The 23,589-nt window shown below is 46.0% G+C and overlaps 1 protein-coding gene and 1 pseudogene across 1 annotated transcript in view; one reads left to right on the forward strand and one right to left on the reverse strand.

Annotated features, from left to right (window-relative positions):
* Positions 1–9,240: 9,240 nt before the first annotated feature.
* LOC105749931 lies at positions 9,241–12,663 on the reverse strand (annotated as a pseudogene).
* Positions 12,664–18,370: 5,707 nt separating this feature from the next.
* The window catches only part of CASP9 (caspase 9), a 30,433-nt gene continuing 25,214 nt past the window's right edge, over positions 18,371–23,589 (forward strand). The window contains exon 1 of the mRNA XM_003765082.4: positions 18,371–18,696. Within this exon, the coding sequence (XP_003765130.2) occupies positions 18,565–18,696 (132 nt within the window). The 5' untranslated portion in view covers positions 18,371–18,564. The remainder of the gene's footprint in view (positions 18,697–23,589) is intronic.

Consider the following 23,589-nt stretch of genomic DNA (forward strand, 5'->3'; position numbering starts at 1 on the left):
CTTCCCTCCCCTTGCGGGCCTCCCCCAAAGGAGAGGCAAAGAACGAGGACAGAAACCAGAGCAGCTCGGACGGGGATCACAAAAAGTCCTTTATTCGGGCTTGGAGAAGAGGTCTGGATACAAACCACTGCGCATTCTCAGAGAATCACGAGAGGGACAAGGCTGGGAGATGGGAGCCTCCTGGGCGGTGCCCTGTCCGACCCCTCCTGAGAGGGCTTAGCTTCACGTAGACCTGTTGCCAGGGCCAATATCATTTCTTTTAGAAAAAAAGTTTTTTCCCCCTTAGTTACAAGTAAAAACTTTTTGGTTATACATCTTCATTTTTACATATTTCCTTATGGATTAGGTTGGGAGAGAAAAAACAGAAGAGAAAAACCATGAAAGAAACGACAAAAAAAAGTGAACAAAGTATGTTTTCTTTTGCATTCAGCCTCTATAGCGCTCACTCCGAATGCCAGGGGCTTTTCCCATCCAAAGTCTATTGGGATTGCCTTAGCTCACTGGACAACAGTCAAGAGTTGATCATCACACAGCCTTGCTTTTGCTGGGTAAAATGTTTTCCCGGTTCTGCTCGTGTCACTCAGCATCAGTTCATGTAAATCTTTGCAGGTCTTTCCTATTCGTCATTTTTATAGCGCATGCAGAACAATATAGAAATAAATGCATTACTTTTATGTTATAACTTATTCAGACATTCCCCAATTGATGGACATCTCCTTTCCAGTTCTTTGCCACCACTACAAAAAGAGATGCTACATTTTTACACATGTACGTCCTTTTCCCTTTTTTATGATCTCTGGGATACAAACCCAGTAGCGGCACTGCTGGATCAAAAGGTTTGCAGTTTGATAGCATATTCTCTGCTGAATAAAGCTTTCCTGACCAGGCCATACTTTGTGGAAAAGCCAGGTGCCCGTCCACAGGCCTCTCCGAACATGTACAGCTTTTACAATCTATTAACCCAGCCAATCGCTGGAGACCTGGATACACATTTACCTACTATTAACAAAGGATACACACCCAACCACAGAAACGCAACCCACACACAACACCCATACATGCCTCAGGACCATTCACCCAAACCCACTCAGAGGTGCCAAACATGCTGCTCACACACACACACACTCACTCGTTAGGGATGGCCTCGTGGCCATATGGAGGCCAGGTGGGAGAGAGGACAATTGCCCCCCTTCCCACCCAACTCTGGGGACCCACCTGGAACCACTTTTTACAGGATTCACAGTGGGGAAGGAAAGTAGCCCTTTTTGTACTGACTAATTCTACTGAACTCTTGTTTCAGCAGACAATTAAAAGAATCTTAAACAATTAACAAGTGATTACAAAAGTGATTAAACCCTCCCAGCTTTAAACTTGCTGCTAGTGAGGACATAAAATAAAAAAAAAAGTAAACCCCCCACCCCCCCTTGAGGATCATCATATAGACACCTCAGTATACAGAAATAAAATATATGGTTAATGGAAGTACCCATTTACAACACACACACACACACACACCCCCCCTCAGAGCTGGAAAGAGGCTGAGAGCATCTAACCTGTCCTCCCTCTAAAGCCTGTATCCTGTCAGAAGGCAATCATGACAATACTGGAGAGACGAGGGACAGCAGGGTTCTTGGAGCTTAGTCAAGCATTGCAAGGGCAGGGAGAGATTTGGACAGGTGGTAGATGAGGGAGGAAGATAACAGGAAGAGAGACAAGGTATGGGAAGGAGAGCAGGTCTTTCCCTCAAAACAGGACTTTTCTTCATTGATGGATTGCCCAGACACACCTCTACATCCCCAGGAGTCTAGAATGGAAAAGGACAGTTCTGCCCATTCTTTGAGGGTAGTAAACACTTCGAGGTCCATGTAGCAGGACAGGCTGCTCAGGCGTCCCAGTGACCTAAAGCTAAGCTCTATCACACTGACCTTTCAGTTTCCCCTCAAGAGAGACCCCTTCTCCAGCACAGAATAAAATTTCCATTTGGAATCAGAAGACAGGGATCAAAGATTTCTGAGCTGTTTCTCCTTGGGAAAAAGTGCCTAACCATTTGGGGCCTCGTTCATGAGCATGCAATGAAGGGATCAGACGAGAGCTGCCACTAGGTCTTTTCCTGCTCCAACATCTCCCATGTAGATAAGGAGTGGAGAAATACAACTGTTTCCAGCTCGTTGGGTAAGAGAGGACTTTTCAAAGTATTTTCTGTTCTTAGCACTGACTCAGAGGAAGCCTGAATAAAGGCTTTTGAATTGTATTAAATAGAAGCGAGGGTGATACAGTGAGGGGAGACTCCTTATATGGAAGGAGGAAAAGTGAGAGGAATCCTCCTGGCAGACAGAGCTGCAGTCCTGGGCAGGAGACAAAGAGGACACCAATAAGACCAAACCCCCTATGTGGAGATCACTCCATCCTGGGACTATGGACAATATGCCCCATGGAGTCATCCAGGCCTGACACAGAATGCCCTCATCTCAGCTGAGCCAGGGCAGCTATCCCACTCACTGTCAGGCCTTCACAATCCAGGCTTCTGGGGAAAAGACTAGGAAGGGTCAGACACAGTAACATGCAGGGGACCATGATGCCACAGCCAGGGAAGGCCAGGCAGGAGAGGGCCACTGCCCTTCTCTCCACTCCTGGGAACCCATCTGGAACTAGTCTAGATGATTCAGAGGGACAAGAAAAAAACAAAAACTTTTGAGGTATCTGGTTCACTGGAGCTCCTCTGGCCCAGAGAGACTGAGGAGATTTCTGTCACAACAGTTAAGACCATAAGGGTAACTAGTATTTACACAAGCAGCAGCAGGAAGGCAAAGCAATATGCATGGGTATGCACCTGAACCCCACAACCTCCCTGGGGTGGGGTGGGGCAGCTAGCCTTCTGCCCAGGTGACAGATGAGCAAACAGGAGGTGAGAAAGACTTAAGGTCACAAGCTAGTGTCTGCCTGAGGCAGGGTTGGAATCAGTCTCTGAACCCAAGTCTGCCCTTCTAGCCATGGAAAACAAACAGCAGGTGAGCCATTGGGATATTCTGGCCTTGGGGAAAAAGGAGAAATAGTCCTGCAGTGCGACCATGCCACAGATCTGTAAGGCCAAGAGGATCACGAGAAGGTACTATATACACTGTCAGGGCCTGCCCAGGAGCTCTAGGGTCCAGAGCTGGTTCTCAAGAGGACCTCCCATGAGGCAGACAACACTTGTCCACCTTACAAGAAGATTCATGACACAATTAGGAAAGCAGAACCAAGCATCTCAGCTGTGGAAGGGAATTAGGACCATGTTCTAAACTCTCTCCCCACCAAGTACCCCACCTGCATGTTCTTGACCAGGATCCTGGCTAGTGGAGGCAGTCACATCCATTGGGGATGCCAGACAGGAAGGTTTCTGCTGCCACCTAAGCTAGCTTGGCCCTGTAGCCCTCGAGGACTCTCCCATCTGAAGAGCAAGCATCCCACCAAAGCTCTCCCCATGCCTGCCTGTAGCTAAGGTCAAATCAAAGAGGCTCATGTCTCCATGGGCCAGAGGCTGATGGATTTTTAGGTGTCTTGTCTTTGTCAGGTGCTAATAAGACAGTATCAGGAAGCAAAGGAGAGAGATGAGAAGGTGGCTGGCCTTTCAGTTCCTGGGACACAAATCAGGGTCATGTCACTGTCACAGCCTTCCTCCCAGTCCTTCCTTCTGTCTAGGGGCCAGTGCCCTGATCAGCCCTTCCCCTGACTGTTGGACCCAGTCAGAAAACACCATTTGCAGCCTTTGTGAACCAGCCCAGTTTGATCCAGACTCAAAGGTGAATGGGCAGATGGAGTTTCAGGAAGGGCCTGAGGGGCTCTGATGAGCATGGAGTCTTTCCAGCTGGTGCCAGTCAGATGGGCTCTGGAACTCCCCAGGTCAGGGGGCAGGCAGGCCCCTTCTCTGCTTGTTCTAGGCCACAGGGAAGGCCTGGCTAGATCTGGACAGACCCAGCTCCACGGCCTTGTAAGTCACTCGTGCTGCTGCTGCTGCTGCTGGTGGTGGCTATGGCCAGGCTCACCCAGCAGCTGCCCCTCCAGATGCCCTGCCAAGAGATCCATCCATGCCATCCTAGGGGCGCCCAGAAGGAGTGGCTGGAGGCTGTTTTTCTGACTGAAGCCCAGGCACCTTCTGTCTTGGGATGTCTCTGAGCCATTGCTGGGCTGGAGAGGGGACAGGAGGGCCCTGCAGAGGGCTGGCTCTCTCCTCAGCAGCTTGGACAGAGTAGGCTTTCAGCTAGCTCCAAGGGCTCTCTTCCACATGGGGAGGGCTGGCTCCCACTTCTGGGTCAGCTAAGAGGTCAAGGTAGGGCTGCAGACCGCCTGGCCACAGCAGCTCCAGCGAGGAGCCTGGGCACTCTCCATTTGGGGGCAGCCCTGTCTGCTTAGCTGACAAAGAGCTGGCTAGTAGGGAAACAAGTCAAGCTCAGCATGTTCTGCACGAAGGGTAGCTGAGTCTGGGGGCTCTTCTCAAACCTGGGCTACAGATGTGGCCTTTCCCAAGGTTCTCCAGGTTCCCCAGGCCTGGAGAACATCACCAACTGTCTGTTTGTGCATGCTGGCCTTGCCAGGACTGGGCAGGGAATGGAGTTCCTGGAAAAAAAGAACAGTATTAAGTCAGAAAGATTGTACACGAGGTCACCCTAAGATTTCCCCAGGTGCTGAGGACTTTGGGGTTCCCTTTGTTTTCCTCCCACCACAGAGGATAATCCCCAATGTTTATACAGTTTGTCAGACCTGAGACTTTTCTTATTCATCAGAGCAACTTCTCCCAAGCAAAACGCAGCCCATTACCCATCTGTAGGTGTGACCATGAAATAATGAAGAATGGCAGGAGCAAGAGCGAGGGCCTGGCTTAGAGATCTGCCCTTTTTGTCCCACTGGCTCTGGGCCTGTCAGATCCTTGGGCCTCACAATGCCCACCTGGGAAGTGGCCACCCTTCCTCCCTCTCATGGATGTAGCGAGGGATCAAATGCTGCATGGAAGGATAAGCCCCAGAGAAATGATCATTCTTTTTCCAAACCCCTTGGCAGACCCTCTACACTGTAGGACCTGCCAGGTCCTCAGGAAGCCTTGGAGCCTGATTCTCTTTCACAGCTTCCTTTTTAATCATCTCTCTGATAATAAATAATGAGAGAGAGAAAGAAAGAGAAGAGAGTCCTTTTGCAAGACTTGTAAGTTGTGTGATAAACTAGGAAAGCCTCTTGTCATTCAGTGGCTATGCAGATGGAGTTTCTTTTCATTTCAATTGCAGCCTGGAAGGATGCAAAGCAAGTATAGGCAGGGCAGAAACATGAGGCTCCAAGGCCATTTCACTAGGAAAGAGGGGAAGGTGGGAAGATTGTTGTGGGGAGGACAGGGACAGGCATTGACAAATGGACCTCCTTTGTCATCTAGCTTAGCCTGTGAGTGCACCTCAAATCTAACTCCTTTGTTTTGTGGATACCATCACATGAAAAGCCGTTCTCGTTATATACAGAGCAGTAATGGACAGCCAGCTGGTGCTGTGGGTAGAAAGTTGGGCCTCAAGTCAGGAAAATTGAGGTCCAATCCAGCCTCAGATACTCTTGCTGTGTGACCCTGGGCCAATCACTTAACCCTGTTTGCCTCAGCTTCCTTATCTGCAAAATGACCTGGAGAAGGAACTGGCAAATCATTCCAGTATCTTGATTAAGAAAAGTCAAGAGCTCAAGAAGAGATGTACATGATTCTAAAAAGAGTAACAATATAAAACACAGTGTATTCAGGATTAATTCTTTTGGAAATTCAGGTAATGGAGGAAGAATTAATTTAGCAGCAAACCTTTTGGTTAAAGGTGACCTTCCTAAAATAAAAATGAGTAACAACATGAAAGTGTGTATTCAGGTTTGATTTTTCTGGAAATTCAGAAAGCTGTGCATGATTACATTTAATAGAGTTGCTGGTGAAGTTCTCCTTTGTAAAAGACATAAGGGGGGAAAAAAAAGACATAAGGACTCAGATTTCCAAGAATAAGGATCATGCTTCCATTAAGAATTCAAAATGTATAAAAATAGGTAGTTTTTAGAGGAAAAAAATGTAACTCATTCTAATAAATATGGGGGGGAAATCCTTCAAATCAGTAATAGAGAAATGGGAATGAAAAGCATCCTGAAGTACCATTTTGCATCAACGAGAGTGGACAGGATTACAAACAAAGTAAAATGAGAAATCCTAGAGAATGTCAGAAAAATATTGGTGGATTTGTGAATTCAATCAACCATTCTGGAAAATCTGAAAATCTGGCCCAAAAACTCTGAAAGTGAGTAAAAGCATTTGACCTAGAATTGTTCCTCTGATGTTCCCAAACCAGAACTGAAAAAAGGAATCAAAAGATACTTTATAAAACAAAACTTAATGTAAGTTAACAATTCATACAGTAACAATTTAGATAATGAACTTTAAAAAACTTAGCATTTCTAAGGAATACAATGAGTAATCACAATTTTGAAAACTTCATGAAAAACTGATTAGAAAAGTATGGAAATTAAGAAGGAGGAGGCATATTTTCTTTGTTGTTGTTGTTTTTTGGACAGGGAAAATGGAGGTCTTTTTTTTTTTTTCCTCAAAAGACTGGGGAAGAGGCGAAAAAACTGAGACCAAATGGCAGAAGTGACACTAGTCTGTGGTCCTCCAAAGATTATGTGAAAGATTCCAAACTTGGTGTCCTATCATATCTGGGTGCCTATCCAAGATCATGGCTTTACACAGTTAAGGAAAAGGGGAAAATCAAAGAAATAAATAAATGAAAGAGGGGGAAAGGGAAAAGAAAAAGGAAAAGAGCAAAAATATCAAAACTTGATCTTGAAATATGTGAAAATATGGACTGATTACATGTCAGCTTACTAAAAAGTGGAAGGGGGCACCAAATATTTTGGAGATAACCCATTTCTGAGAGCTAAGTGCCAGCAAGCAGGCTGTCATAGCCTTGGCATAACAACAATCCTTCACGTTCTGGATGATATCATCCTTTGGCAAAGTGCATTGTTTGGACTAGCATCAGGTTTTGGCTCCCTTATTTTACAGGCCTGTCAATGACATGATCCCAGTCCACACTCCTGGTCACTGACAGGTGCTGTACTCCTGGCTGGTCACAGAACTCTGCAGAAGTCTGTGCCACGAGGGGTGGCTATGACCCCCCAAAACTTGCCATACGAGGAGCGCCCGTAGCACCCAAGAATACTTGTGTTGTCTCAAGAAATATTAACCAAATATCAGACTGCTTGCTGTCTTGGGGAGGAGGGAGACAGAAATACTTGGAACACAAAATTTTCCAAAAATGAATATTGAAAACTATCTTTACCCGTATTTGGAAAAATAAAATAGTATTAAAAAACGCTCACCGGGGGAGAACTGTCTCAAGATCTAAGAATGATTGTGTTCTGGGCTAATGATACCCTGTGTAAATAAGTGGCCTAACCTTCTAGGAGGGCGGGGGATGGGGGCGGTTTCCGCCAGTAAGTGGCCTTTTCCTCATTCTGAAATTAACTTGTTTGTGTCCCGGCTCTCTGGCCTGCTCGGGCCGGTTCTGTTCTGGGTGACAGGGGAAAGGAACTCTTTAATATTTCTGGACAGTCTCGAGAGCAACAGCAAAAGATCGGGGCCCAGAGGGTGGGCTGAGACCCAAGCCCGCTGGTTTCGGAGTCCGGCCTGGCTGCGGAGGCTCCAAGCCCATAGCGAGAACAAAGGGATACAAGGGGCTGGAAGATCCTGCCCCTCCTGCTAACGTCAGTCCCCTGCACTAGGGCAGTCAGGCCCGGGCCCCGAAGGGGGTGGAGTCACGGGCCGGGATCCGGCTGGGCTCGCAGGCCTCTCCCTCCCCCGCGCCCACCTGCTTCGGTCAATCAACGGCCTCATTGTCTTGCCCGCGGCGGGGGCCGGAACAAGGCGGGCTTCTGCGTTTGTTCCAAGTCCCGCAGCCCGGGCCCAGGCTGGAAGGGGCCCAGGCGCGGGGACTGCCGGGAGGAAGAGAAGCGGGGGCAGCCGGGGCAGCTCCAGGGGCGTCAGTCCCAGGAACGGACCGCAGCCTCCCCCTCCCCCCAGCTCCCCATCTCTTCCCTCCTGCCGCCATCCCCCGCCCCCGGCGGCAGGCAGGCGGCGGCGGCTTCGGCCTGGGGCAGCGAGAGGCCGGGGTCAGGAGGGACTGCTCCGCGCTCGGGCCTCGGGCCCGGGGAGGCGCGCTCCCGTCTGCCCCCCCCCCCCCGTCAGTTCGAGGGCGCGCCGAGGCTGGGGGCGCCCCTGTCCTGACCGAGCCTCGGTTTCTGGCGCGGGCGCTCGCTGACAGTAGTGCGGCCCCCCTGCAGGCCCCGCCCAGCCCCGGGGCCTTACCTTCCTTACCCGGGAGTACCACCATGGTCCCCGCCGGACGGGCACCGCCCGCAGCAGAAGCAAGCACTGCAGCTTCCCGGGAGGCCGAGCGCGACAGCAAGGACCGCCCCCAGGCCCCGCCCCCAGGCCCCGCCCCGCCCCTGCTGCAGGACCACAGGGATGCCACGACAGCCGCAGAGCGGCACGTGACTCCTTAAAGCGCTATTGCCCATATATGCCCCTCCCGGCGTCCGGGCCCGGAGGCCTTCTGAGCCTGGTCGGCCACCGTTCTAACTCTGTCCGGGAGCAGCTCGGCACGCACCGTTCTCGGTCCCGCCTGCTCACCAGCCGAGGCGCCGTCGTCTTGGATACGGTGCGCTGCTGGAAGGTCTTACCTTAGAGGCCCGGAGAGAGGTCACGGAGAGGGCGGCTGCTTACCGAGGAGGATCCAAGGCGGGCCTTGCGCGTTGGGCTTCCTGGAGGAGCGTTCTTCTGCCCAGTAACAGCCCCACGTCACAACCCCCCTCCCTCCCAGACCGCCGGAGAGATGCTGAGCTCGGCCATTAAGGGATGCGGGAAAATCGGAGGCACAGAGGGAATGCCCCGCCCCATGACGTCATCAAAAGGCGGGGCTTCTCGCCTCCCTCCTCCCCTCACTAAAGGGTGACGTAGTGCCCCAGCTTTCAATCAATGGAAGGAATTTTTTATATTTCCTCTCCATCACTAGTTGTTGGATTTAAATCCTGCGCGGTGTTGGGATGCTGTTTGTTGCTCTCTCCTGAGATAGATAGACTATGCTCCCTTTCCCAACCCTCAATACCTTTACAGGGGCATCCTGTTTATGACGTGCAAATATAGGATTTTCCCCAAGATGATGGAAGTAAACAATAATACTCAATGTAAAAACAATGATCAGGTATGAAATAGTTTATTCCTACACTGAAAGAATTGCTGAACATGAAAGAATCACAATACAGTCACAGAATATATTTAAAAGGAATTACAGGATTTGTCATAACTTGGTTGCACTGTTAAGAGACCAACATTTAAGTTTCAGCAGAACAGAAAGTATTTTGTGCTAAAAATCGATATACCAGTGTCTTATGTTTCAAAGAACCCCACACCTTCCAGACATTCTCAGTCCATAGTTGCCAGGATTGCACCACACCTTTGGTCCATATTCTCTTTGTCCATATTCTCTGATGCAGAAGTTTCCTAGGTGATTGAACCCCCTCTGCTTTGTGAAAAAAAGCCACACTCACATGCCTCTGGTGATCTTCAGACTTTGGGAATTCACAAGCATACTCAGTCCTGGACGCATGCACCAGGGAATATTCACTTATCAAAGGTTAAATAAGAACAAACACCAAATATAAGGGCGGCCACATCATGACCGCATGGGGGCCAGGTGAGAAAGGGCATTTGTACCCTTTTCTCACCTGACACTGGGGGCCCAACTGGAATCACTCTGTGAGATTCACAGCCAGGAAGGAAGAAAGCCCTTTGTGTCTCCCTGACTCTCCTGAGCTCTTACGGCTCAGGAGATAAGAAGGGGAATCTAATGAAAAAGTATATATTAATACCCCCCCACTACTATTTACAGACCACTATACTAAAAGCTGGGGATGGGGAAGACTATCAATCCTCGTGGGACCAAATATATAAATCAGTCCATACAAGATTAAATACAAGTCCTATGGAAAGAAGCCATTGTGCAAGGAGCTTATTCATGAGTACCATATAATCAGAAGCAGGCTCACAAATTTCTCACATGCAGACGGGCAATATCTGCCCCAGTGTAACCCTTCTTGATAGTATCACAGGATCTTAGAATTGAAAAATCATCTGTTTAAATCCATACCTTGAACAATTATCTTCCTGCTACTGTAACCAACAAGTGATAACCCGGCTTTTGCTTCTTAATCTTCAAGGAAAGGAAACCTATTACCTCCTAATGGGGGCACTGATTGGGAGGAAAGGTATAAGAGCAGACAGCCACCATGGAGGGCAAAGGGATTTCAATACTTTTAGTGTCTCCTCCAACCCCTGCCTTCTAAATGAGGAATTTCTCTTTATAAACCGATAAAACAGTACTTATTGCACCTAGATTTGGTGATGGGGATTGGAAGAGGGTATTAATTAGTACCTTCCCTCTCTATAATTCATTGCAAGGATTCATTACATTTTTAAGTTATTCCCAAGACTCAGAGCCAAGTCTCTACATTTTTTTTTGGCCTCCCAGATTTCCTCTGAGGAATATTTGTTATGGGAAGTGGTTGGGAAGAGAAGGCAGACTGAAGCCAAAATGGTGCAGTGGAAAATTAGTAAATCGGAGTTGGAGGTCAAAGGTTCCCATTCCACTTTGCTCTGTCGCTTACTAGATATATCACTAGTTGCCACCTAAGTCCTTTGAATCTGTTTCCTCACTTGTGAAATGAGAGTGATATCAGATGGCCCGTAAGATCCCTCTCAGCTCTAGATCTCTAACCTGTTTACAGCTGCTTCCCAAATGCGCAGGCAACAAAACAACTCCCACTCCTTGCGAGCAGAATCTCCTTCATTTTTGTTCTCACATCCCCAGCACTGAGCATAGAGGAAGCACCTCATAAATGCTTGCTAAATTAGATGGGAGAAGGGAGAAGTTAGGCAGGATAACACACGGGGGAGCCATAGATACTGAAATGATTAGGGAGCCGGGAAAACACGCACAACTAGCTCTACAATCTTTCTATGGTATCAGTCCATAAGGGGCTCAAAGAGGGGGTCCCCTTTGTATTCATCAAAACGGTTTAGGGACTTGAGTTTAAAGATGATATGTACCCCAAAGGTAATGCAAAAAAGCATGAAGAGGGAAGAGACCAGCCCCATCCAGATAGCAGGAGAGAAGAAGGCTGCACAATCACTGGCCCCTGAAAAGCTGCCGCCAGACAGGTTGAAAGCCTGGATCTGGAAATCCTGGAGTGTTACACTCCAGGGGGAGCGAATATCGTGAGGCATCAGAAGGCCCCATTTGGCGGGGTCGCTGCTTACATACTGGCAGTGGTAGGAGTAGGTGCTGGGGGCAATGACCTGCACAGAGCTGAAGAAGGCCGTCGAGTTGTGGGTCTTGATCTCCAGCCCCTCCATGGTGAACCAGCTCCGGTGGGACCCCGGGTAGAAGTGATTGATCATACTGAACCTCAGCCTCAGGAAGGGCCCGAAGAGATTGTTGTAGGTCATCACAAGCTGGGCCGTGGAGTCGTTCCAGCTGGAGCCAGTCAGGTTGAGCTCCGGGGCTCCGAAGGTGAGCGATGTGAGGTCCTGGGTCTGGCTGTGGTAACTCACCGAGAAGTGCCTGGCCCAGAACAGGATGCGCGGCGCCGTGTCGCTGTAGCTCACCGGGGGCAGGGCTGCTGGCCAGGCCGGCTGGCCTTGGTACTCCTGGCCCTCCCCGAGGAGGTGCTGCCGCAGGCCCCGGGACGCGAGGGACAAGTCTCGGGCTGCCCTGGAGGGCCGAAGGGCCGTGAGCAAGGCCGTGTAAGCGTTCCCTCCCGCGTGGAGCCGGCTCAGCACCTGCCCAAGGACCTTGTCTTGAGTAGCCAGCGCTTCCTCGTGAGCCCCCGGGGCGCCGCTGGCCCCTGAGGGTATGTACACCAGCAGCAGGACAGGCTGGGTGCCGTTCAGCTTCAGCTCCCTCAGGGATGCCTGGTCGACGTGCAGAGGCCCCGTGCCCAACTTCTGGGTCAGGTAGGAGGTCAAGGTGGCCGCTGCGGACCAGCCCACGGCAGGCAGCACCAGGGAGGAGGGGGCCTTTTCCAGGACCGCCCGCAGGTGGGGGAAAGGGCTTCCCGGCTGCTCGCCCAGCCCCGCGCCAAAAGCCGTGAAATCCTCCAGCCTCAGCCTTTCCTGCAGCACCAGCAGGACGGTCCGGGGGCCCTTCTCCAGGATGGGGGCCAGGCAGGCGTGAAGCTCGGGGCGGGTGTAGAGATGGCCTTCGTACGCCTTCTCCACCGCGGGCCGCAAGCCCGGGGAGCTGGACCACAGCAGCAGCGGGACCTGCGGCTCCGCGGCTTCCGACCGCGGGGCCAGGAGCAGCAAGTGCGGCAGCAGCAGCAGCAGCAGCCCGCGGAGGGGCCCGATGCCCCGGCGCCCGGGCCCGCCTCGCGGCGGCCGCAGCACCGCTGCCCGAGTCATCCTCTCGGCATCTGCAGCCTCTGCCCGCCGCCGCCGCCGCGGCCGTTACCGCAGTGCCCGCGCAGTGCGCAGCCGCCGCCGCCGCGCGGATGCGGGCACGGGCTGGTCCTCTCCCGGAGGAGGGCGCGGCTGCGCGCTCCCGACACCCTCCCTCCCCCGGCGCGGGCCGGGGCGTGGGAGCGGCCGCGGCCGGGGGGGGAGGCGCGCGGGGGCGCGCCTCTATGTTGCGTCTTGTTATCAGGGATGCGGGCGGGGCATGTTTTCCCCTTCTCCCTTCTTCTGTAACTAAGGAAACCGGGGCCCGAAGGGAGAGGCAGCAGGGGACTGGTTGTGACCCCACGCTAAGCTCTCTCTCCACTGCGCTGGACTGAGACGGGAAAGGACAAACAGTCCTGGCAATAATCCGCTGTATCAGATGACGTTCCATTTCCCAGTAAAGACTGCAAACGGGCCTTTTCGGGTTATTCTCATAACATTTATCTAGTTGTTATAATTAATTACACACCAGAGTATATGTCGTACACGCTGTGCCATTAAAACCGATTGTCCCCGTAGAGCAAACTGGTGTCATTTATATGGCTCTTTAAAATCTGCAAACTGCACTGCGTGCCATCTGCGAGGCAGCTGCCGTTACTGCCGTTTTACAGTTAAGGAAGATGAGACTGAGGGAGACGAAAGCGTTTGCCCCGAGTTACACAGCCCCGGCGGGGTTCGAACCCCGGACTTCCTGACTACGGCACCTAGCTACTTTGATGCGAAACAAAAATAGTATGTAATGATGTACGGCAGGAATAAATGAACAGAGTGACTTCTAAAGCTATAGAATCACAGCGCTATAATTATAATTAATAAGCTAATAAATAATATAATTTAATTATCATAAATAATGATTATTAATAAGCTGGTTATAATAATCAGCTTATTAATAAATAATCATTTAAATAAGTATGATTAATTAATCATATTTTTGACCCAGGACTTTCTGACTGCAAGTACCTAGCTAGTTTGATATGAAATATATGTTATATAATAATTATATGCAACAGGAATAAATGAACAGAGTGACATTTAAATCTGTAGAATCACAGTCAGTTATAATTTAATTATATTTTAGCAACCAAATTATTAATAAACAATAATTCAATCTATACTTATAATCATTTTGAGTCCAGGACTTCCTGACTACAAGTACCTAGCTACCTTGATATGAAATATATACATGATATATATATTATATTTATTTTATATGATATATATTATATACATGATATATATTATATGATAATTATATACAACAGGGATAAATGAACAGAGTGATATCTAATTCTATGGAAAGAATCACAATAAATTATAATTTAATTATATTTTAGGAATCAAAATGTTAATAAATAATTTTAATCAGTACTTATAATTAATCCTATTTTAAACCCAGGACTTCTTAACTATTAGCACCTAGCTACCATGATATGAAATATAAATATTATATAATAATGATATATAACAGGAACAAGTGAACAAAGTGGCATCTAAATCTAGAGAGAGACTCACAATACAATTTAATTATATTTTAAGAATCAGATTGTTAATAAATAATTTTAATCAATACAATGATGAAGCCTACTGAGGCAAAGAATCTTCCTCTTCTAATCAAAAACCATCTCAATAAATAAATGAATTAATCTGGGAGGGGAAGACCTTCAGGATTTCTGGCAAAAGCAGAAAGGGCTGCTATTTACTTTCAGTTGGGACCCAAATCGTGACCAAATGGAGCTTGTCCTAGGATTGGTGGGGAATAAGTGTAGGATGTAATAGAACTTGAAAGGCAGGAAGAGGCCAGGTTATGAAGGATTTTGAATGATTTTATATTTGATCATGCAGGTGATAAGGAGCCACTGAAGTTTGTAGAATGGGGGAGGATGGTGGTGGGAGTGACACGCTGAGAACTGCTCTTTTGGAAAATCAGTTTGACAGCTGAATGGAGGTTGGACTGGAGTGGGGAAATGAGGCAGAGAGGCTCATGGCTGGCTACTGCAGTGGGCCAGTAATGAGGTAAGGATGCTTCTAATAGAGTGGGCAGAAGAAGGTGTGCAGGAAGGATGTCAGAAGGCTAGGACTTGGCTACAGGTTGTACGTGGGGAGGTGAGCGAGAGCAGGAAATCCAGGATGACATCCAGCTTGTGAGCCTGAGTGACTAGAAGGATGGACAGTAAGAGTGAAGTCAGGGGGAGAGAAGGGTTTCACAGGGAAAGAGAATGAGCAGTTCTGAACATGTTTTAAGATGACTAGGGGATGATGTGGTTTATGATGTGGGGGCTTGACACCAAATGAGGTGGTTCAATCTGGGTGATGTAGACACCAGATGATGGCAGACACTAAAAGCTGGGGTTTGGTCATGTGAAGAATTCACAATGGCCATTCTCTTTGGCAAAAGATAGATTTACTTAGAGGGAGGGATAACAGACAAAATGAAGGAATATAATAGACACCAGAAATGGCAAATATGAAATAGACTTGGGAGAGCATGTGAAAGAGAAGTTCCTCAGTGGGAACTCATAACTACCCAGTAGAAAGGGAGAACTCCATGAGGTTGGGGAGGAAGAGAAGAGAAGAAAAGAAAGGAAAATAAAGAAGAAGGAGAGAAGAGGAAAGGATAGAAGGAGAAAGAGGGAAGAGAGAAGTAGAAGAGAAAAACCAGGACAGAATCTTGGAGATCACGCAACATTAGGCTGTGTACAATGATCTCCTAGTTCTGCTCATTTCATTTAGCATTAGTTCATGTAAGTCTCTCCAGGCCTCTCTGAAATCATCCTGTAAAGCCTTTTATTTTCAGAATACATGCATAGATAGTTTTTAGCATTCACCCTTGCAATACCTTGTGTTCCAAATTTTTTTCCCTCCCTTTCTTCCCCCCATTCCCCACCTTAGACAGTAAGTAATCCAATATATTTTAAGCATGTGCAAGTCTTCTATATATATTTCCACAATTATCATGTTGCACAAGAAAAATCAGATCAAAAAAGAAAAAAGTGAGAAAAAAATGCAAGCAAACAACAACAACAAAAAAGTGAAAATACTATGTTGTGATCCACATTCAGTGCCCACACTCCTCTCTCTGGGTTGTAAGGAAGTCTAGTGAAAAATCCCAGTAAGTCTCAAGCATGCCTTTGGGTAAATTTACTTGCTGAGAACTTTGGGATGCACTCCTTGCCATCTAATAAAGCTCAGGAGGCAGTGAGAGGACTGGCTATCTTCCTGGTGTGTTGATTAATGAACATCCTTCACGGTAGGCCTGTTCCTAGAGTAAAGACAGTCCTCTCAAAGGAATAAAAACAAATATTCTCTTAATGAACCTCCTGTGATAAAACATCCCTGTACCTCAAGAGGGCTGTTCTATCTCAAGAGTGATATAAATGGGAATATTTAGTGCAGTGCCTTCTTTGTTTTCAGCCTATAAAAACCCCTTAGTGGAAAGGACTTTGAGAACTCAGGAGGTTGGTACCCCACTTGCCTAACACCATTTCCCACTCAAGATTCTGGATTGCTGTGACTTGGGTTCTGCCAGCTGTTGGAATCCAGATGTTGGAGCTTCCTCAAAGTGGTGAAGATGTATTGTTGTATGTTGTCTATTGATATCTTATATTGTCTTGGTGATCATTGTGTCTGCTAATTATGCATTATTTTTATGCTCTAAGTTTCCTCTTTTTTCTTATATCTTGTTTAAATCAAAGTTCTGAGTAGTAATAAACTTTAGTATTTCATCTTTTTAAGTCTGAGCCTTTTGAATGCAAATTCCAAATCTAGATTAATCCTAAAATTGGTGTAGATGGCTCTTTTCATCACAAGACTGTGGGAACTGGTCTGAATCATCTCACTATTGAAAAGAGAATTGATCCTTGTATAATCTTGTTATTGCTGTATACAACATTCTGTTAGTTCCACTTCACTTAGGATGAATTCATATTAGTCTCTCCAAGTCTCTCTGAAATCATCCTGCTGATCATTTCTTACAGAACAATAGTATATACCATAATTTATTCAGCCATTCTCCAATTGATGGACATCCACTCAGTTTCCAGTTTCTTGCCACTACAAAAAGGGCCGCCACAAACATTTTTGCACATGTGAGTCCCTTTCCTTCCTTTAAGATCTCTTTGGACCTACTAGAGAGACTACGGGATCAAAGGGTATGCACAGTTTGAGTCCTTTGGACATAGTTCCCTATTGCTCTTCAAAAAAGGTTGGATCCGTTCACAACTCCACCAACAATGTGTCCCAGTTTCCCCACATTCCCTCCAACATTCATCATTGTCTTTTCCTGTCATTTTAGCCAATCAGAGAGTTGTGTAGTGGTACCTCAGAACTGTCTTAATTTGCATTTGTGATCAAGAGTGATTTAGAGCTTTTATATATTACTTGAAATGGTTTTAACTTGTTCATTTGAAAATTGTTCATATCCTTTGATCTTTTATCAATGGCTTACATTCTTATAAATTTGAGTCAATTCTCTCTATATTTTAGAAATGAGGAGATTATTAAATTTAACAGTTAAGGGATCACTGGAAACTGGGAAGAGAGTAGTTTCAATTGCAAATATAAGATTTACTTGATATTTAAAACTCTTCCCATCTGGCCCCATCCATCTTTTCTTCCTTATATTATTCTCTTTATTATGAACTCTACAATTCAGCCACACTAACCTACTTCCAGTTCCTCACACAGGACATTCCATTTCCCAATCAGTGCCTTTGCACTGGCTGTTCCTCCTGCCTGGAATGCCCTCCTGACTTCTCTTGCTCAAGTACAACCTTCGGCAATGAGCTTTTCCTGCTCTCTCCAGCAGCCAGCCCCTTCCACTGAAGGCTAACAATCCATTTTATTCTTGTCTTTTGAGATCTGTTTATTTACATGTTTCCTCTATTAGAATACAAGCCTAGAAGATAGTCTTTCTTTGTTGGACACTTAATAAGAGGAGAGGATTTGGGACCAAGGAAGTGTGTCAAAGACATTGAGGAAAAGCTCTGGAAATGTGGCTGTAGGGTTAAATATATCACAGGATGCTTCTGGCCTCTTAGAGACAGGATAGAAAGGAGGGAGGACATGAAAAACAACGATCTCAGCCAACTCTGGGGGAGTCTAAGACTTTTTGGTAGAAGAGGAACGTGTAAAGAGGCTTAGGGACAGATTAGTGACTTTCTAAGAGCCTTTGCAGCAGCCTCACAAGATATAAGAAGGGAATAAACCTTGAGAATAAGGAAAGACAGCAAGATTGCTGAGAGAGAGAGAGAGAGAGAGAGAGAGAGAGAGAGAGAGAGAGAAAGAGAGAGAGAGAGAGACACAGAGAGACAGAGAGAGACAGAGAGAGAGACAGTGAGAGACAGAGACAGACAGAGAGACAGAGAGAGACAGAGAGAGAGAGAGAGAAAGAGAGAGAGAAGAGAGACAGAGACAGACAGAGAGACAGAGAGAGACAGAGAGAAGAGAGAGACAGTGAGAGAGGAGAGAGACAGAGAGAGAGAGACAGTGAGAGACAGAGACAGACAGACACAGAGACAGAGAGAGAGAAGAGAGAGACAGTGAGAGAGAGAGAGAGGAGAGAGACAGAGAGAAAGAGAGAGAGAGAGAGAGATGGAGAAAGAGATGGAGAGGAGGGAGGGAGGGAGAGAAGAGGGAGGGAGGGAAAGAAGAGGGAAGGAGAGAAAGGGAGAGAGCGCAGCTTTGTACGAGATAGTCAGAGCTCGTGGGATAAGGGGAGAGGGAAAGGAACAGGGGAAATAGGAGAGAAGAGGAAACAGGGAGGAGACGGGGAGGGGGAGGAGAAGGGAGAAAGAAGAATAAAAGCGAGACGCGCGGCTTGGCGGAGGGGTACAGAACTACTTCCAGAGAAGACGTGAGACGCAGACCGACGGCGCCTGCAGCCCTACCCAGCGGGGCGGGGACTGGTGTCGGCGAGAGCAGGAGCAGGGGCGTGGAGGCCCCCAAGGCGGGGCCAGATCCGGAAGCCGACGGGCTGGTGTCGGGGTCCGGAGGCCGAGCCCCTCTCTCCGCTGTCCCTGGCCGCGACCATGGAGGAGGCTCAGCGGGAGCTCTTCCAGCGGCACCGGCTGCGCCTGGTGAAGGAGCTGCAGGTGGAGCCGCTGTGGGCTCTGATGCTGGAGCGGGAGCTCTTCACTCGCGACATGATCGAAGACCTCCAGGTGGGCGGGAGCGCTGGCGTCGTTTCGTGGGCTCTGCCGGGGGCGGCGGGGGGGAGGGGGTCTGGGGCAGCGCCCGGTGGAGCGGTCCGAGCCTGGGCCTGAGAGCGGGGCGGGAACCTGGCCTGGGGGTGTTGGAGCGCCGGCTCAGGGCGGGGACGCCGTCGGGCGTGTGGGCTACCGCGGGCAGAGGGCTTCGGAGCGAGGATGCTCCTGACAAAGGCGTCTAGAACGTAAAGTGTCGGAGCCGGGAGCGCCCTGAGAACCCGGGAGGTCGGGGCCGGGAGCGCCCTCAGAACCCGGGAGGACTGTTAGGGATCATCTTAGTCTCGCGTTTCTCAAACTGTTTGATCTCAGGGCCCTTTTACCCTTAAAATATAAAGAATGTCCATAAAAGTGTTTATTTATGGGGGGTCTCTGTTAATATCTAGCATATTAGAAATTAAAACATTTTAGCATGATTAGGAAACTACCTTTGATCTCCTAGGCCCCCCAAAGGCTCTCTAGATTTTTAAGAGCTGATCTAGTCTGACTCCCTCGGTTTACACAGGGGGGAACTGAGGTTGAGGGCGGGGTAGTGAATCTTTATTTTGGAGCGATTGCTTCAGCCCTAACCGACCCAGCTCTCCCAGGGCCCAGGACAAAGCGATCCCTGTGTGGGGCCAAGTAACAACGTGGGGGGTCGTGAAAAAATTGGCAACAATAAAAGGTTTCTGAGCGCAACAACTGAAATTAACTCAGAATCAGATGAGTGATGAGTCCGAGGCATTTCTGGCAGCGCTTGCCTGTGTTGCATTTCATGGCTTCGCGGTAACCTTGCTTCTGCACACACACCATGCTCATTTTGCACATGCATGGACATTGCCAGAAACATCTCAGCTCGGATTCGAGAGGGGGTTGAGTAAAATTTTCTCAGACAAAAAGGGTCACGAGTGGGGAAGGTTTAAGAAGCTCTGGCCCAGGATAAGCACCTCGCATTGATTTTGCTTCTTTCCCGTTTCATCTCATTTCCCCTTTCCTCTCCTACTAGGACCAAAATTTCCTGTCTTCCAAATGGCTGCTAGTTTTTTAAGGCATTTTTCATAAAACTGTGTGGAGTAGGTGTTACAAATGTAGATTTTCCCATTCTGTGGATGAGAAAAAGAAATGAAGAAAGGTAATCCTGAAATAGAGAATTGAACTTGGAGATCAGCCCCATCGTTGTGGAAACCCAGAGATATTAAGTGACGTCTTTGTTCAGAGGGTTTGACTGTTAAAGCTGGGACTCTTTGATACTGACTCAAGGTTCATTGCTCTTTCCTTTTGATCATCCTACTTTTTTTTATGATTGAGGGGGTGTATGTGAAAATACTCCTATCAACCAAATGCAGCCATTAGCATTCAGAAATAATTTTTTTTCCTCCAAAAAATATTGCTTTAACACTAATTGGTGAATAAAGTCTTCATTTGTGTTTTCTGAAAGTGATTAATATCCTCCTACTCTTAATTGGTTTCATATTTTTCATGAAGAGACACCATGTGATGGGAGATCACAAAATTTGGGGATGAAAAGGAACTTATCCAGTATAATTCATTTTAGAGAGAGAGAGAAACTGAGGCTTAAAGAGGGAGAAGAATGCATCTAGGATTCAGACTCCAAATACAAGAGTACCCTTTTTACTATATACATCCATCCATCTATCTATTTATTTATCTCTTTCTATCTATCTAACTCTATCTACCTACCTACCTGTCTATCTATTCTATCATCTCTCTCTCTCTCTATTCTGCTGACTTCTTCCACTAATAATTATTGCCAGCCAAAACCACCTAGCCCACAAACCCTTAACAAGGAAAAAAAATCTACCTAACTATACTTATTATTTTTCAACTCTCCCTAATTATAGCCTTCACTTCATCAGAACTTATTATATTTTATCTACATTTATTATCTCTCTCTCTCTCCATCTCTCTGTTCATCTGCCTATCAGTTTATCTACTTATCCATCTATCCCCTACATATATTCCTACCCCCCCACCCCCATCTATCTATACCTACTGTACTGTTACTACCAGATTCAGTTGGGATTGGAGCCCAGTTTCCCAGGCTCATTGTTTCCCTCCTCATGTCTAACTTGTTGCTAAGCAGCATATCCCCCTCTCAGGTCCTCAGTTGAAATCTTTCAAGGTTTTTTTTTTTTTTTCCTTTCTTTTGTTTATTTTGTAAATAGCTCTCCTGATTTTGCTTACTTTGCTCATCCAGGTCTTCCTCAATGCCTAGAGAACTTTCTTCTAGAATTAGAGATTAGAGTTAATTCCTAGAGAATTCCTTCTAACTCACAGAGTCCCACGGCGTAACAATATTCTATTTTTTTATTCACAAATAAAAAAAATAATGCTTTTTATTTTCAAAATCCATGCAAAGATAGTTTTTAGCACACAAAACCTTGTGTTCCAGGTGTTTTTCTCTCCCTTCCTTTCCCCTCCTTTCCCCTTTCCCCCAGACAAGAAGTTATCCAATATACGTTAAAAATGACATTCACAGTTTCTTAACCTGGCCCCCAAATTGACAGGCAGCCATTTTCTGTCTTTTTAGTTGACATTATAAAAGTGCTGCTAGAAATCATTTTGGGATCTATGCTACTTTTCCCTCTGCTTTGACTTCCTTGGGATGTAGGACTATTAGTGATATTGCTGGGTCAAAGAGTGTGTATAATTAGTGACCCTTTGGATATAATTCCAAATTACTTTCCAGAGTGGTTGGGCCAATTTATAATTTTACTGACAGTAATTAGGATAACTGTTTTATCACAGCCTTTCCAATATAATTAGTCAATATCTTGTTATTTTTGCCAGCCTGATGGAGGTGAGATAAAACCTCAGAGATATTTTGATTTGCATATCTTTTATTATTAGTGAATCGGAACATTTTTAATTGCATGTTGAGAGTTTGCAGGTGGATGGAGCATTGGGTGTGGAATCAAGAAGGCCTGAATTCAAATTTGACCTCAAATATGTGACCCTGTCTACCCCAGTTTTCTCAAATGTAAAATGGGGTTTATAATAGCATCTACTTGCCAGGGTTGTTTTGAGGATCTAATAAAATTATTATTTGCAAATTGCATAGTATAGTGCCTAGCACATAGGATATGCTTAACAAGTACTTATTCCTTTCTTCTTTTAAAAACTGTTCATTTTCTTTTGGCTACTTACAAATTATGCTTTTAAAAATCAGTGTACTTCTCTTGGAGTTGTGAACTGATCCAACCAAGAGTTATAAAACTTTATACCTTTTCATCCAGTAATACCACTGGTAGGTCTATATCCCAAAGAGATTTTTTTACTGTTGGATTTTGTTAATGATATATAAAAATGCTGATGATTTATATGGATTTTTCTTATATCCTGCAACTTTGCTAAAGTTGTGGATTATTTCTAATAGTTTTTTAGTAGAATCTTTGGAGTTCTGTAGGTATCCCATCATATCATCTGCAAAGAGTGATAATTTGGTTTCCTCATTATCTACTCTAATTCCTTTAATCTCTTTTTCTTCTCTTAATTGCCAAAGCTACCATTTCTAACACAATATTGAATAGTAATGGTGATAGTGGGCAGCCTTGTTTCATGCCTGATCTTATTAAGAATGGTTATAGTTTATCACTGTTACATATGATGGTTGCTGATGGTTTTAAATAGATGCTACTGATTGTTTTAAGGAAAAGTCCATGTATTCCTAAACTCTTAAGTGTTTTTTTTTTATAGGAATGGATGTTGGATTTTATCAAATGCTTTTTATGCATCTGTTGAGATGATCATATGTTTTTTGTTAATTTGGTTATTATATAGTCTATTATGCTAATAGTTTTGTTGATATTGAACCAGCCCTACCTTCCTGGTATAAATCCTACTTGATTGTGTTGTATTATCCTGGGGATGATTATCTGTAATCTCTTTGCTAATATTTTGTTTAAGATTTTTGTATCAATATTCATTAGGGAGATTGGTCTATAATTTTCTTTCTCTGTTTTTAACTTACCTGGTTTAGATATCAGTACCCTGTTTGTGTCATAAAAGGAATTTGGTGAAGGACTTCTTCATTCCCTATTTTTTCAAATAGTTTATTTGGTATTAGAGTTAATTGTTCTTTAAATGTTTGGTAGAATTCACATGTAAATCCATCTGGTCCTGGATATTAATTTTTAGGGATTGATTAATAGCTTGTTCTATTTCTTTTTCTAAAATGGGAATATTTAAGTAATTTATTTCCTCTTCTATTAATCTGGGCAATCTATATTTTTGTAGGTATTTCTCCATTTCACTTAGGTTGTCAAATTCATTGGCATAAAGTTGGGCAAAATTAACTCCTGATAATTGCTCTAGTGTCCTCTTCATTGGCAAATAGTTCTCCCTTTTCATTTTTGAGACTAACAATTTGATTTTCCTCTTTCTTTTCCAAAGAGATTTTTTTAAAAGACAGAGGGAATGGGAACAGAATCTATTTGTACAAAAATATTTAGCACAAGGGCCAGGTAGGTGGTGCAGGAGATTGAGTAAGAGCCCTGAAGTCAGGAGGATCTGGGTTCAAATATGGCCTCAGACACTTAATACTTCCTAGTTGTATGACCTCGGGCAAGTCACTTAACCCCAATTGCCTCAGGAAAAAAAATAGCACAGCTCTGTTTGTGGTGGTTAATAATTGAAAACTGAGGGAATGTCCATTAATTGGGAATGGATGTACAGGTATGATTACATTGGAATATTATTGTGCTATAAGAATTGATGAGCAGAATGATTTTTAAAAACCTGGAAAAACTTACACAAACTGATATATAATGAAATAAGCAGAATCAGGAGAACACTGTACACAGTAACAGAATATTATGTACTGAACAACTGTGCATGACTTAGCTATTTTCA

The sequence above is a fragment of the Sarcophilus harrisii genome, chromosome 3 (assembly GCF_902635505.1).
Source record: "Sarcophilus harrisii chromosome 3, mSarHar1.11, whole genome shotgun sequence".
NCBI classification, from domain to species: Eukaryota; Metazoa; Chordata; class Mammalia; order Dasyuromorphia; family Dasyuridae; genus Sarcophilus; species Sarcophilus harrisii.